The 13798-nt window shown below is 35.5% G+C and overlaps 1 protein-coding gene across 1 annotated transcript; it reads left to right on the plus strand.

Moving 5' to 3' along the window:
* Positions 1 to 1452: 1452 nt before the first annotated feature.
* Positions 1453 to 11065, plus strand: LOC138340643 (uncharacterized). The gene has a single exon (XM_069292561.1). The coding sequence runs from the start codon at positions 7186 to 7188 to the stop codon at positions 10816 to 10818; it is 3633 nt and encodes a 1210-aa protein (XP_069148662.1). The 5' UTR covers positions 1453 to 7185; the 3' UTR covers positions 10819 to 11065.
* The last annotated feature ends 2733 nt before the right edge of the window (positions 11066 to 13798 follow it).

Consider the following 13798-nt stretch of genomic DNA (forward strand, 5'->3'; position numbering starts at 1 on the left):
CCGTAAATGAATAGTTATATACCAATCAGATGATAAAAAAATAAAATATTTATTGAGAACTATCAATAAATAAATAAACTATAATTATAATAGTTAATTTAAATCAAAAAATTATTATTTCATATAATTTTCCAAAAAAAATATATATATAATTCACTTGTATAGGGTCTTCCAAATATACCCTTGCTTTAAGGTTTAAGTTTGACCAACTACATTTTATTTTGTATTTAGCTTTTGTTGTGTATATTGTTTCATTTAATTTCCAAGACAGCCATGAGCCCACTGCCCACTATATCATTCTTATTTTATTTTATTTAAAAAGAGTGCTGGAATAGTTAAGGGATTTTTAATCCCAAAAATTAATTGTTTTAACCTATAAACTATAGGGTGGAAATCACTTCCACCGCTAACTTTACTTTTAGAATTGAATTTCCCTCTCAACTTAAATAATAATCAAAACTCTCTTTTGAAGTAATTAAATCTTTAAAATGCCTATTATACCTTTTCATCATCAACCATCAACCTATTTTTACTTTTTTGAAAACCAAATCTCTTTATCCTATGCATTGTCGAATGAATGGGTACAATAAAATTTATCAAATTTGGAGGGTGAAACCCACAAAATGTAGGAAGAGGCTCCTCTCCGGTTGGTCCAGTACATATTTAATTTAGTGATATTTATTAATTTTAAAATTTAATTGTTCATATTTATTTAAATAAAACATTTTTAAACCATGATTAAATAATATGAACTTTAGTTAGTAATTCTCTCTCTTTAATCTTTTCTTCGAAAAAACTTCCTCTGTTTAGAGGATTTCTTCATTAAGGAAATTCAATTATGCAAAATTAAACTATGCAATTTATTTTTTTTGGTTCTTTTTTTACTATTATTAATCGAAGAATACTCTTTACCCTCCTAAAACACTTGAGTAAAAACAAATAACAAGATCTAAAATATACATTTAGATTATGAAATTATATAAATTCAAGTAAGAATAGTGAATTGAATTCGTTCGATGGTTGTTTAGACATCATCATAATTCGTTGTCTAAACAACCATCGAACAAATTTTGCAACAAAAAGCAAACACCATTTTTATTTACTACTCAATTTTGCTGTTTTTTACACCCTCACAATTATGGTGAAACCCAAATTGAAAATAATTTTTTACCCATTCAAAGAAGACACAAGCTTCTTTAGAACATCATTTCCGTCTAAACAACCATTGAACGAAATCAATCCAGTCTTCTTACTTGAATTTGTATAATTTATAGCTCAAATGCATACTTTGGATCTTGTTATTTGTTTTTACTATAGTGTTTTAGAAAAGTAAAAAGTAATTTTTGATAAATGGTGAGAAAAGAACCAAAAAAATGAATTTCGTAATTTTTTTTTTGCACTGTAAAGAGAGGAAGGTTATTTCCTGAAGAAGAAAAAAGATCGAAGAGAAAGAACTAATAACTAGAGATCATATTATTCAACCATGGTTTAAAGGTTGTTTTATTTAAATAATATGAATCATTAGATTTTAAAATTGACAGATGTTATTAAATTAAACATGCACTACATCAATTGGAGAGATTTGTATACTGGAGAGAAACCTCTTCACAAAATATACATTGTTGCCTCCCACGAAATCAGGGACGGATCCATGTGCAGTGTATTGAATATTCGAGCAATCATTAATTCCGACGAAAACTTTATATGTGTATAAAAAAAATCTTCAAATATTGATATAATTTATTCATGAGCATGTGTAATCCAAAAGTTCTTATTGAAGAATTTTGTTGATGGTTCAAATCTTGGTAGGTGCTAACTAATTTATCTTGTATTTGCCGGAAAAAATATATGGAGACTAGCCTATTATATATGTCTTTCAATTACTAAGTGACTATAAAAACATCACAAAACTCTTTTGAGTAAGAAACCCTTTTGGACTTTATGTTTTAGAAAAAAACTATTCGCCATTTTTAAATTTTGAATCTGTTATTATTTGAAATTATGTTTTGTTAATTTATTCACATGTATATATTTTATTTTTCAAAGCATAATCATGTACCTAAAATTCATATCCTGCCATATATTATCATGCATACATAGACAGCGGTTATGGTTATTCTATATACTCCCTTCATTCAATAATACTTGTCCATTATACTTAAAATAGATGTTCAATAATGTTTGTTCACTTTATGAACTTTATAGATAATTTATACTTAATTTTTAATTTATCGTTATCATTAATTATAGTCACTACGTATTACATTTTTTAAAATATTATATTTAAAAAATAATATAGTTAATTATCGATTTATAATTTTTTAAGAAATATATTTATGATAATTATTGTTCTGACTATCTCAGATTTAGCTGTCTTGCTATGCATTTTCTGGGTATTCCACATATTTTTGGAGAATTTGCATTTAAAGAATAAATGATTATAAGTCTCAATCTGCTCTTACAAAGATATATAGCAATCTATGCATGTCACAGTGGCCTATTTTGCCAGCCTATCAAGAATAAATAGTTCTCAATCTCTATTGTAATGCCACATTTAGGGTAATGACTACTTAGTAGACGTTTGGTCATATAATATTATATCACGATATGGTTTCGTAAGATAGAATAACTGTTTAAACATGTTATTTTTATGTTGATTTCATCCCATGATTCTGTATCATGAGATGTGATATCATATTTTCCTAAAAGTTTCATATCATGATTTGAGATGTTTCAATACAAAAATTGATCCATGAATTTATATTTTGTTAAACTAACCCTACATTTATAATTACTAACCATTTAAGTCACATGTAAATAAAATTATGATCACATCATTACTTTTTTAAATTTATTATTCTCATTGACATAATATTTATTATTCTCACTAACATATAGTCACTTTAACTCACACTTTATAATTGTTGAGTAATAAAATCTTGAAGAGCTCATGAAAGGTGTTTCATTTTTACTCAAATATATTGATGAAACAATTACTTAAAAAGCCAACAAATAACTTTGTCATAATTTATTATATAATTTTATGATTTTTTGTTGATTTGATAATATTGAATAAACAATTGAGATTATTTTAATAGTTTTAAAACTTATGAGAGTTTTATGTTTATAAGAAAATAAACAACACCAATATTTCATATCATATGTCCAAAAAAAACTTAAATTTCATCTCATTATTTCATATCATGATACCATATCGCATGACTAAATGGGTCTTTAATTTTATTTTTTTATTTTTAATTCGATTTTTAATATTTATATAAAATTTAATTATTTTAAATTTATATTATATAAGGTCCATTTGAAAGAATTAATTCTATTGAAAAATTCATATTCAAAGTTCAAATTTAAAAATTTTAATTAAGAAAGAAGCGGTTGATGGACCGATATAATTACAGGAAATTTTTTCCATATAACTGTCACGCCCCATTTTTTTTCCTCTCAATATTTTTTTTTTTTTGATTTTTTATTGTTTCGAAAGAAAAAGAGTTTTTCCAATTAAAGTGAGATTTTGAAAAGGGATAATTATTATTCAGAGCCGCCACTTGGAATTGAGTTTTGGTGTTACAAGTCACCTTATTTAAATTCCTAATCAAAAGGAAATTTGACTCTATTTTATTGGTCTGCGAACTAAAAATTCAGGTAAGGAATTCTGTTGACCGAGGGGAAGGTGTTAGGCACCCCTCAAATCTCGTGGTTCTAGCATGGTCGCTTTATTGACTTTTAATATGACTTAACTTAATTTTTGGATATTGTATTATTTAACTTAATAATAAAATTGTTATTTATTTTCAGATTTATTCTAAACTTATTTTAAATTGGTTTATTTATTTTAAATGGTCTTTCTTCATTTTTTTTGTGCGTCCATCAATTTTAAAGTTGAACATTCGTATATCTTTTTCTGCTTATAATTGTATGTTTTTAATTTTTTAATGTTATTATAAGTAGAATATATCTGGTTCCTAAGAATTAGAGTTTGTGTAGGAATAGATATTCAGAGTTCAAGTTAATTTAGGATTATATATTTATTTATTTATTTTAAATTAAAAATAGAAAAAATAAAATTTTATAAGATTTGAAGTTGGTTTTTATCAAGAAATCATAAATAGATTATGAATGTTATTTTTTTATCTTTTTTTTTCTACACGCTTTTATTATTATTTTTTTTTAGATTTTATATATTTGTTTTTTTTTTGTTTTCGGTAAATTTGTTTCTCTCTCTCTCTTTTTTTTAAAAAAAAATTATTTTATCATTATTTTTGTTTTTATTATTAGTTTATAGATTTTTTATCTCTTTTTTTTTCATATTCTTTTGTAATAATTTTGTTACTCTTTTGTTTATTTATTTTTTAAATTGTCTTGCTTTTTTTTAATTTATATTTGTATTTTTTCATTTTTTAATTTTCCTTTTTTTTAAATTTTTTTTATGCTTTTATATCTTTTTATTTTTTTTACGTTTTTCTGTTTTTTTTTTTTGTTTATTTCACGTTTTTTTTGCACGTTTTTGTTTGAATTTAAATTTTATTATTTATTTTTTTTGTTTACTGTAAAATTTGTTTCTCTTTTTTTTAATTTTATTTTATCATTATTTTTATTTTATTATTATTAAAATTTGTCTTCTTCCCCTTTTTTTAAAATAATTTTTGTTACTTTTTTTTCATTTATTTTTTTATTTTTCTTGTTTTATATATATTTTTTTCTCATTCTGCTTATCTTCTGTTTTTTTTTAATTTCTCTATTTTCTTTTTTTCATGTTTCTTTTCTTTCTTTCTTTTTTAATTTTCTGTTTCCCTTTTTTTTTTAAATCTGATATTTTTTCTTTTCTTTTTTTTTCGTTTTTTTTTTTTATGTTTTAGGCTTTCTTGTGGTTTTTTATTTATTTATTTTATTCTTTTGTTTTCTTTATACAATTTCTCTAAAAAAAATCTTATTATAATCATTAATAGTAATTATCATTAATTTATCATGAATCTCTAGATGAAATTTACAATTCTACATAGATAAAAAAAATTACTAATTATTTATATATCCTAATCTAACAAGTCTATAATAAATCCAATAAAAATCTTCTAAAGTGAAAATAGACGGAAAGATATTGTAACGACCTGTTTAGTCGTTTTGAGCAGCAGATTTTATTTCTGGAAAAACAGGCTGAGGCGACGGACCTCATGACAGACCGTCGCAGGGTCTCGTTTCAAAACACTTAGAAAATCTGAAATTGGGTACTGAAAATCGACTCTCTGAACTTCGTGACGGAATGGAAGGACGGACCGTCACAGGTGTGACGGACCGTCACAGAATCTTCAGAGAAATTGAGTCTCTGAACTCTGTGACAGGCAACAGGACGGACCGTCGCAGGCTCGACGGGCCGTCACAGACTGCGAAATCCCAGTCTGGGTCGGATTTCTTTACACGTTTTAAGGGACGTTTTGGACTATTCCTACTTTAATTATAAAGTTAAAGGGTTAATGTTAATAAGTCTAATTACTTGGGGGTTAAAAGAGGTAACCTTAAGTTAATTAGTGGGTTATTATTGTCATCTTTTATTCTTAATTATATACTAATTAGGGTAAAAGAAAGAGGGTTTGAATAAAGAAAATAGAAAGAACAAGAAGAGAGAGAGAGGGTCGATCGAGAAGGGGAAACACAAAGCTTTGAAGAAGATTTGCTTGCTTGATCACTAATCTTCGGTGGAGGTAGGTTATGGTTTTCATGCTTTCATAGTAAACTCTTAATAGAGAATGAAATGTATTGATAGTATTGTAAACCCTGCTATGTGCTTAATTGTATGCATGCATGAACGTGATTATATAATTGTGATTATGTTAAGCATGATGAAGTTACTGAATTCCAAATCTTGATATAAACCTAATCTCTTTTAATGATGATGTCTTGGTAAGGAAGAAGGCTTGATGAGTTGATAGAATGAGATTAGGGGATCGGGTGTCACGAACCGACACGTAGAATTAGGGGATCGGGTGTCACGAACCGACACGTATAATTAGGGGATCGGGTTTCACGAACCGACACGTAGAATTAGGGGATCGGGTGTCACGAACCGACACATAGATTTAGGGGATCGGGTGACACGAACCGACACGTAGATTTAGGGGATCGGGTGTCACGAACCGACACAAAGATTTAGGGGATCGGGTGTCACGAACCGACACGTAGATTTAGGGGATCGGAGTGTCACGTACCGACACAAGAGGATTAATGGATATGAGGGAGCGGAGTGTCACGTACCGACACAAGAGAAATAAAGATAATGAATCTTGAAAGATGTTAATATACTCAATCTAATGAACATGATTCCCAAATGAGTATGGTGTTGAGGCTTGAGTCCTCATGTGTGAACTTGACGGAAATTGTTAATGATATAGTGCTTGTTGTTGCTACATGTTGAGTATCATAGTTGATTTTATGATATTACTTGGTATATATTATTTTCTATTTTGAGTTGGCCGATGATATCTACTCAGTACCCGTGTTTTGTACTGACCCCTACTTTTATGTTTTCTTCTTGTTTATTTGTGGAGTGCAGCAAATGTGCCATCGTCTTCAACTCAACAGTAATTCAAGCACGTCTTACTACATCGAAAATTCAGGGTGAGCTAATGCTTCTAGCTTGGACTGGATCTTCTTCTTCAAGTCTTGATGCCTTGAACTTCCGGCATGGACTAGCTTCTTATGTATTTTTAGCTTTTAGAATACTCTTAGTTTAGTCATTTGATCGTAGATGTTCTTGTGATGATGACTTCCAGATTTTGGGGAATAATAGATGTTGAATTTTTGAAGTTAATGAATTGGTCTTTATTTAATGAGTTTAAGTCTTCCGCATTACTTTCTGTTGATATTATATTGAAATGTTAAGGTTAGATTGGTTGGTTCGTTCACATAGGAGGGAAAGTGTGGGTGCCAGTCGCAACCCGGTTTGGGTCGTGACAAACTTGGTATCAGAGCATTAGTTTCGTTGGTCTCATCACACAAGAACGAGTCTAGTAGAGTCTTAAGGAACGATAGGGGACGCCTTTACTTTTCTTTAAGAGGCTATAAGACTTTAGGAGAATTCCATTCTTTCTTTCTTTCTTTCGTGCTATTACTTGGGTCCAATTGGTATCTAGGTGATACAAATTGGTATCTGACGATCTTCACTCTATTTCACAGATGGTTAGAACAAGAGCAACGACTACGCCAACACCAACACCAGCACCGGCGGGACAGGGTGCGTCTGAGCCAGCCACTGGGGCTGTAGCTCGAGGAAGAGTAGCGGCAAGAGGCCGTGGTAGAGGTCGTGGGAGGACGTCCTCTAGGAGAAGAGGACGAGCACCTAGTCCATCTGATACTAGGGCAGTGACTCCTCCACCGACTGAGGAGGTAATAAGAGAAGGGGAGGATGGGGAAAATGAACAAGTGCAGAATGAGGGATTGCCACCCCAGCCTACCCCAGAGATGATAAATCAGGTGCTCGCTTATCTTAGTGAGTTGTCCGATCAGGGTCAGGCACCTCCAGTGTTTTCTGCACCAACACCTCCGGTTTCAGAGGTACAACATGCGGCCACTATGGCTCCTCGTATGGATGCCTCATTGGACATAGGCACGTTTCCACATCTGACTACTGGGCCTATAATGACAAATGATCAGCATGAACTTTTTAGTAAGTTCTTGAAATTGAAACCTCCAGTCTTCAAGGGTGCGGAATCTGAGGATGCTTACGATTTTCTGGTTGACTGTCATGAGCTACTACACAAGATGTGTATAGTAGAACGGTTTGGTGTTGAGTTCGTGAGTTATCAGTTTCAAGGGAACGCCAAAATGTGGTGGCGGTCACATATTGAGTGTCAACCAACAGAGGCACCACCTATGACTTGGGCCTCATTCTCTAGCTTGTTTATGGAGAAGTATATCCCCCGAAATTTGAGGGATAGGAAAAGGGATGAGTACTTGAGCCTAGAGCAAGGTAGGATGTCGGTCAATGCATGTGAAGCTAAGTTTCGTGCATTATCCCGGTATGCCACCCAACTATGTTTCAGTCCACAAGAGCGGATTCGCCGTTTTGTGAAGGGGTTGAGGTCAGAGTTGCGGATTTCAGCCTTACAGGTAGCGGCTACTGCAAAATCCTTCCAAGAGGTGGTAGATTTCGTGGTAGAGGTGGAAGGAGTGAAGCCATATAAATTCCCCATGGCATCGACATCAAAGAGGTTTCGAAAGGGAGGTGAGTTTAATGGTTCTTACTCTAGAGGACAGGGTTCCGGAGGTTACTTAGTTCGACCCATTCAGTCTTCACTACAGACTGTAGTTGGGGGTCCACCTCAGACTGGTCAACACTTCTCTGAGAGACCTATGCTTGACTCCAGAGAGTGTTATGGATGTGGGGAGACTGGACATATTAGGAGGAATTGTCCAAAACAGAGTTATAGACCCCCAATGGCTAGAGGTAGAGGTGGTCATGGTAGAGGCCGTTATTCTGGAGGACGTGGTGGTCGAGGTAATGGTGGTCACCAAAATGGCCGAGGTGATGGGAAAACTGGAACCACTACATCACAACATGGTAGGGGAAAAGGACAGACAAACGATAGGGCCCATTGTTACGCTTTCCCTGGGCGGTCTGAAGCGGAGGCATCTGATGCGGTCATCACAGGTAATCTTCTGGTTTGTGATTGCATGGCTTCTGTATTGTTTGATCCTGGATCCACATTTTCTTATGTATCTTCCTCATTTGCTAATGGTCTAAATTTACATTGTGAATTACTTGATATGCCTATTCGTGTTTCTACTCCGGTGGGTGAGTCTGTGGTAGTTGAAAAGGTATATAGGTCTTGTTTGGTGAACTTTGTGGGGAGCAACACTTATGTAGATTTGGTTATCTTAGAAATGGATGATTTTGATGTAATTTTGGGTATGACTTGGCTTTCTCCGCAATTTGCGATCTTGGATTGTAATGCTAAAACTGTGACGTTAGCCAAGCCTGGGACAGATCCTTTAGTGTGGGAGGGTGACTACACTTCCAATCCGGTGCGTATCATCTCCTTTCTTCGTGCTAAGAAAATGATTAGTAAAGGGTGTTTAGTTTTCTTGGCACATCTCAAGGATGACACTACCCAAGTACCTTCGATTGAGTCGGTTTCAGTGGTCCGTGAGTTTTTGGATGTGTTCCCTGCAGATCTTCCTGGTATGCCACCAGATAGGGATATTGATTTCTGTATTGACCTTGAACCGGGTACTCGCCCCATTTCTATACCCCCTTATAGAATGGCTCCCGCGGAGTTAAGAGAGTTAAAAGCCCAACTTCAAGAGTTGTTAAACAAAGGCTTTATTAGACCAAGTGCATCTCCTTGGGGTGCTCCGGTTTTGTTTGTGAAGAAGAAGAATGGGAGTTTTCGAATGTGTATAGACTACAGACAACTAAACAAGGTAACCATAAAGAACAAGTATCCACTTCCTCGCATTGATGACTTGTTCGATCAGTTACAAGGTGCTTGTGTCTTCTCTAAGATTGACTTGAGATTCGGTTATCATCAATTGAAAATACGGGCAACGGATGTGCCAAAGACTGCTTTTCGAACGAGGTATGGGCATTACGAATTTGTAGTGATGTCTTTTGGTCTTACGAATGCCCCTGCTGCGTTCATGAGCTTGATGAACGGGATTTTTAAGCCATATTTGGACCTCTTCGTGATCTTATTTATTGATGATATACTGATATACTCAAAGAGAAAGAAAGAACATGAGGAGCATTTGAGAATGGTATTGGAATTGTTGAGGGAGAAAAAGCTTTATGCCAAGTTCTCTAAGTGTGAGTTTTGGCTAGATGCAGTGTCCTTCTTGGGGCATGTGGTTTCTAAGGATGGAGTGATGGTTGATCCTTCTAAGATTGAGACAGTGAAGAATTGGGTAAGACCTACTAATATGTCAGAAATAAGGAGCTTTGTTGGGTTAGCTAGCTACTACCGCCGATTTGTCAAGGGATTCTCTTCTATTGCTTCCCAACTGATGAACTTGACTAAGCAAAATGTCCCATTTGTATCGTATGAGTGTGAAGAAAGCTTTCAGAAGCTCAAGACTTTGTTGACTACCGCACCCATTCTCACCTTGCCCGTAGAGGGTAAGAACTTCATTGTTTATTATGATGCCTCCTATTCTGGTTTAGGTGCGGTACTAATGCAAGAGAAGAATGTGATTGCTTATGCTTCGAGGCAATTAAAAGTGCATGAACGTAACTATCCAACTCATGATTTGGAATTGGTTGCGATAGTGTTTGCATTAAAGCAATGGAGACACTATTTATATGGGGTTAAGTGTGAGGTATACACGGATCATCGTAGCCTTCAGTATGTCTTTACTCAGAAGGATTTGAACTTGAGACAGAGGAGATGGATAAAGCTACTAAAGGACTACGATATCACTATCTTGTATCATCCGGGGAAGGCGAATGTTGTAGCGGATGCTTTAAGTAGAAAGGCGGGAAGCATGGGAAGTCTAGCTCACTTGCAAGCTTCTAGACGCCCATTGGCTAGAGAGGTTCAGACTCTAGCTAACGACTTGATGAGGTTAGAAGTAAATGAGAAGGGAGGATTGTTGGCTTGTGTGGAGGCAAGATCTTCCTTTCTTGAAAAGATTAAGGGAAGACAGTCTGATGATGAGAAACTGCGCAGAATCCAAGATAAGGTATTGCTAGGAGAGGCTAAGGAAGCACAAATCGATGAGGAAGGTGTTTTGAGGATCAAGGGAAGGGTATGCGTACCCCGCGTCGATGATTTGATCAACACTATTCTGACAGAGGCTCATAGTTCAAGGTAGTCGATACATCCGGGTGCAACCAAGATGTACCGTGACCTAAAGCAACACTTTTGGTGGAGTAGAATGAAGCGTGATATTGTGGATTTTATTGCCAAATGTCCAAACTGTCAACAAGTAAAGTATGAACACCAAAGGCCCGGAGGAACACTTCAGAGAATGCCCATTCCGGAATGGAAATGGGAGAGAAACGCAATGGAATTCGTGGTTGGTCTTCCAAAGACGATGGGTAAGTATGATTCTATCTAGGTGATTGTTGATAGGTTAACTAAGTCTGCTCATTTCATTCCGGTCAAGGTGACTTACAATGCAGAGAAGTTAGCCAAAATCTATATCTCAGAAATTGTTCGGTTGCATGGGGTTCCACTATCCATCATATCAGATAGAGATACGCAGTTTACTTCCAAGTTTTGGAGAACATTGCATGCTGAATTAGGTACTAGGTTGGACCTTAGTACTGCGTTCCATCCTCAGACCGATGGTCAGTCTGAGAGAACGATTCAAGTGTTGGAGGATATGCTTCGCGCATGTGTGATAGAGTTTGGTGGCCATTGGGATAGCTTCTTACCCTTAGCGGAGTTTTCATACAATAATAGCTATCACTCAAGCATTGATATGGCTCCATTTGAAGCATTGTATGGTAGGAGATGTAGGCCCCCCATTGGTTGGTTTGATGCATTCGAGGTTAGACCTTGGGGTACTGACCTTCTGAGGGAATCGTTAGATAAAGTGAAATCTATTCAAGAAAAGCGTCTAGCGGCGCAAAGTAGACAGAAGGAGTATGCAGATCGGAAGGTTACAGACTTGGAGTTTATGGAGGGTGAACAAGTCTTGTTGAAGGTTTCGCCAATGAAAGGGGTGATGCGGCTTGGTAAAAGGGGTAAGCTAAGTCCAAAGTACATTGGTCCCTTTGAATTACTTAAGCGAGTAGGAGAGGTGGCTTATGAGTTAGCCTTGCCTCCAAGGCTGTCCGGAGTGCATCCGGTATTCCATGTGTCGATGTTGAAAAGATGCCATGGGGATGGAAACTATATTATTCGTTGGGATTCAGTCTTGCTTGATGAAAATTTGACTTATGAGGAGGAGCCTGTTGCCATTCTAGATAAACAAATTCGCAAGTTGAGATCAAGGGAGATTGCATCCATCAAAATTCAATGGAAGAATCGACCCGTTGAAGAAGCCACTTGGGAGAAGGAGGCAGATATGCAAGAAAGATACCCACATCTGTTTACAGATTCAGGTACTCCTTTTCGCCCTTGTTTTCCTTCTAGTGATCGTTCGGGGACGAACGATGGGTAAATTGGTATCTATTGTAATGACCTGTTTAGTCGTTTTGAGCAGCAGATTTTATTTCTGGAAAAACAGGCTGAGGCGACGGACCCCAAGACGGACCGTCATGGGCACGACAGACCGTCGCAGGGTCTCGTTTCAAAACACTTAGAAAATCTGAAATTGGGTACTGAAAATCGACTCTCTGAACTTCGTAACGGAATGGCAGGACGGACCGTCACAGGTGTGACGGACCGTCACAGACTCTTCAGAGAAATTGAGTCTCTGAACTCTGTGACAGGCAGCAGGATGGACCGTCGCAGGCGCGATGGGCTGTCACAGACTGCGAACTTCCAGTCTGGGTCGGATTTCTTTACACGTTTTTAGGGACGTTTTGGACTATTCCTACTTTAATTATAAAGTTAAAGGGTTAATGTTAATAAGTCTAATTACTTGGGGGTTAAAAGAGGTAACCTTAAGTTAATTAGTGGGTTATTATTGTCATATTTTATTCTTAATTATATACTAATTAGGATAAAAGAAAGAGGGTTTGAATAAAGAAAATAGAAAGAACAAGAAGAGAGAGAGAGGGTCGATCGAGAAGGGGAAACACAAAGCTTTGAAGAAGATTTGCTTGCTTGATCACTAATCTTCGGTGGAGGTAGGTTATGGTTTTCATGCTTTCATAGTAAACTCTTAATAGAGAATGATATGTATTGATAGTATTGTAAACCCTGCTATGTGCTTAATTGTATGCATGCATGAACGTGATTATATAATTGTGATTATGTTAAGCATGATGAAGTTACTGAATCCCAAATCTTGATAAAAACCTAATCTCTTTTAATGATGATGCCTTGGTAAGGAAGAAGGCTTGATGAGTTGATAGAATGAGATTAGGGGATCGGGTGTCACGAACCGACACGTAGAATTAGGGGATCGGGTGTCACGAACTAACACGTAGAATTAGGGGATCGGGTGTCACGAACCGACACGTAGAATTAGGGGATCGGGTGTCACGAACCAACACGTAGATTTAGGGGATCGGGTGTCACGAACCGACACGTAGATTTAGGGGATCGGGTGTCACGAACCGACACGTAGATTTAGGGGATCGGAGTGTCACGTACCGACACAAGAGGATTAATGGATATGAGGGAGTGGAGTGTCACGTACCGACACAAGAGAAATAAAGATAATGAATCTTGAAAGATGTTAATATACTCAATCTAATGTACATGATTCCCAAATGAGTATGGTGTTGAGGCTTGAGTCCTCATGTGTGAACTTGACGGAAATTGTTAATTATATAGTGCTTGTTGTTGCTACATGTGAGTATCATAGTTGATTTTATGATATTACTTGGTATATATTGTTTTCTATTTTGAGTTGGCCGATGATATCTACTCAGTACCCGTGTTTTGTACTGACCCCTACTTTTATGTTTTCTTCTTGTTTATTTGTGGAGTGCAGCAAACGTGCCATCGTCTTTAACTCAACAGTAATTCAAGCCAGTCTTACTACATCGGAAATTCAGGGTGAGCTAATGTTTCTAGCTTGGACTGGATCTTCTTCTTCAAGTCTTGATGCCTTGAACTTCCGGCATGGACTAGCTTCTTATGTATTTTTAGCTTTTAGAATACTCTTAGTTTAGTCATTTGATCGTAGATGTTCTTGTGATGATGACATCCAGATTTTGGGGAATAATAGATGT

Source organism: Solanum lycopersicum, chromosome 12 (genome assembly GCF_036512215.1).
Source record: "Solanum lycopersicum chromosome 12, SLM_r2.1".
Classification (NCBI taxonomy): Eukaryota; Viridiplantae; Streptophyta; class Magnoliopsida; order Solanales; family Solanaceae; genus Solanum; species Solanum lycopersicum.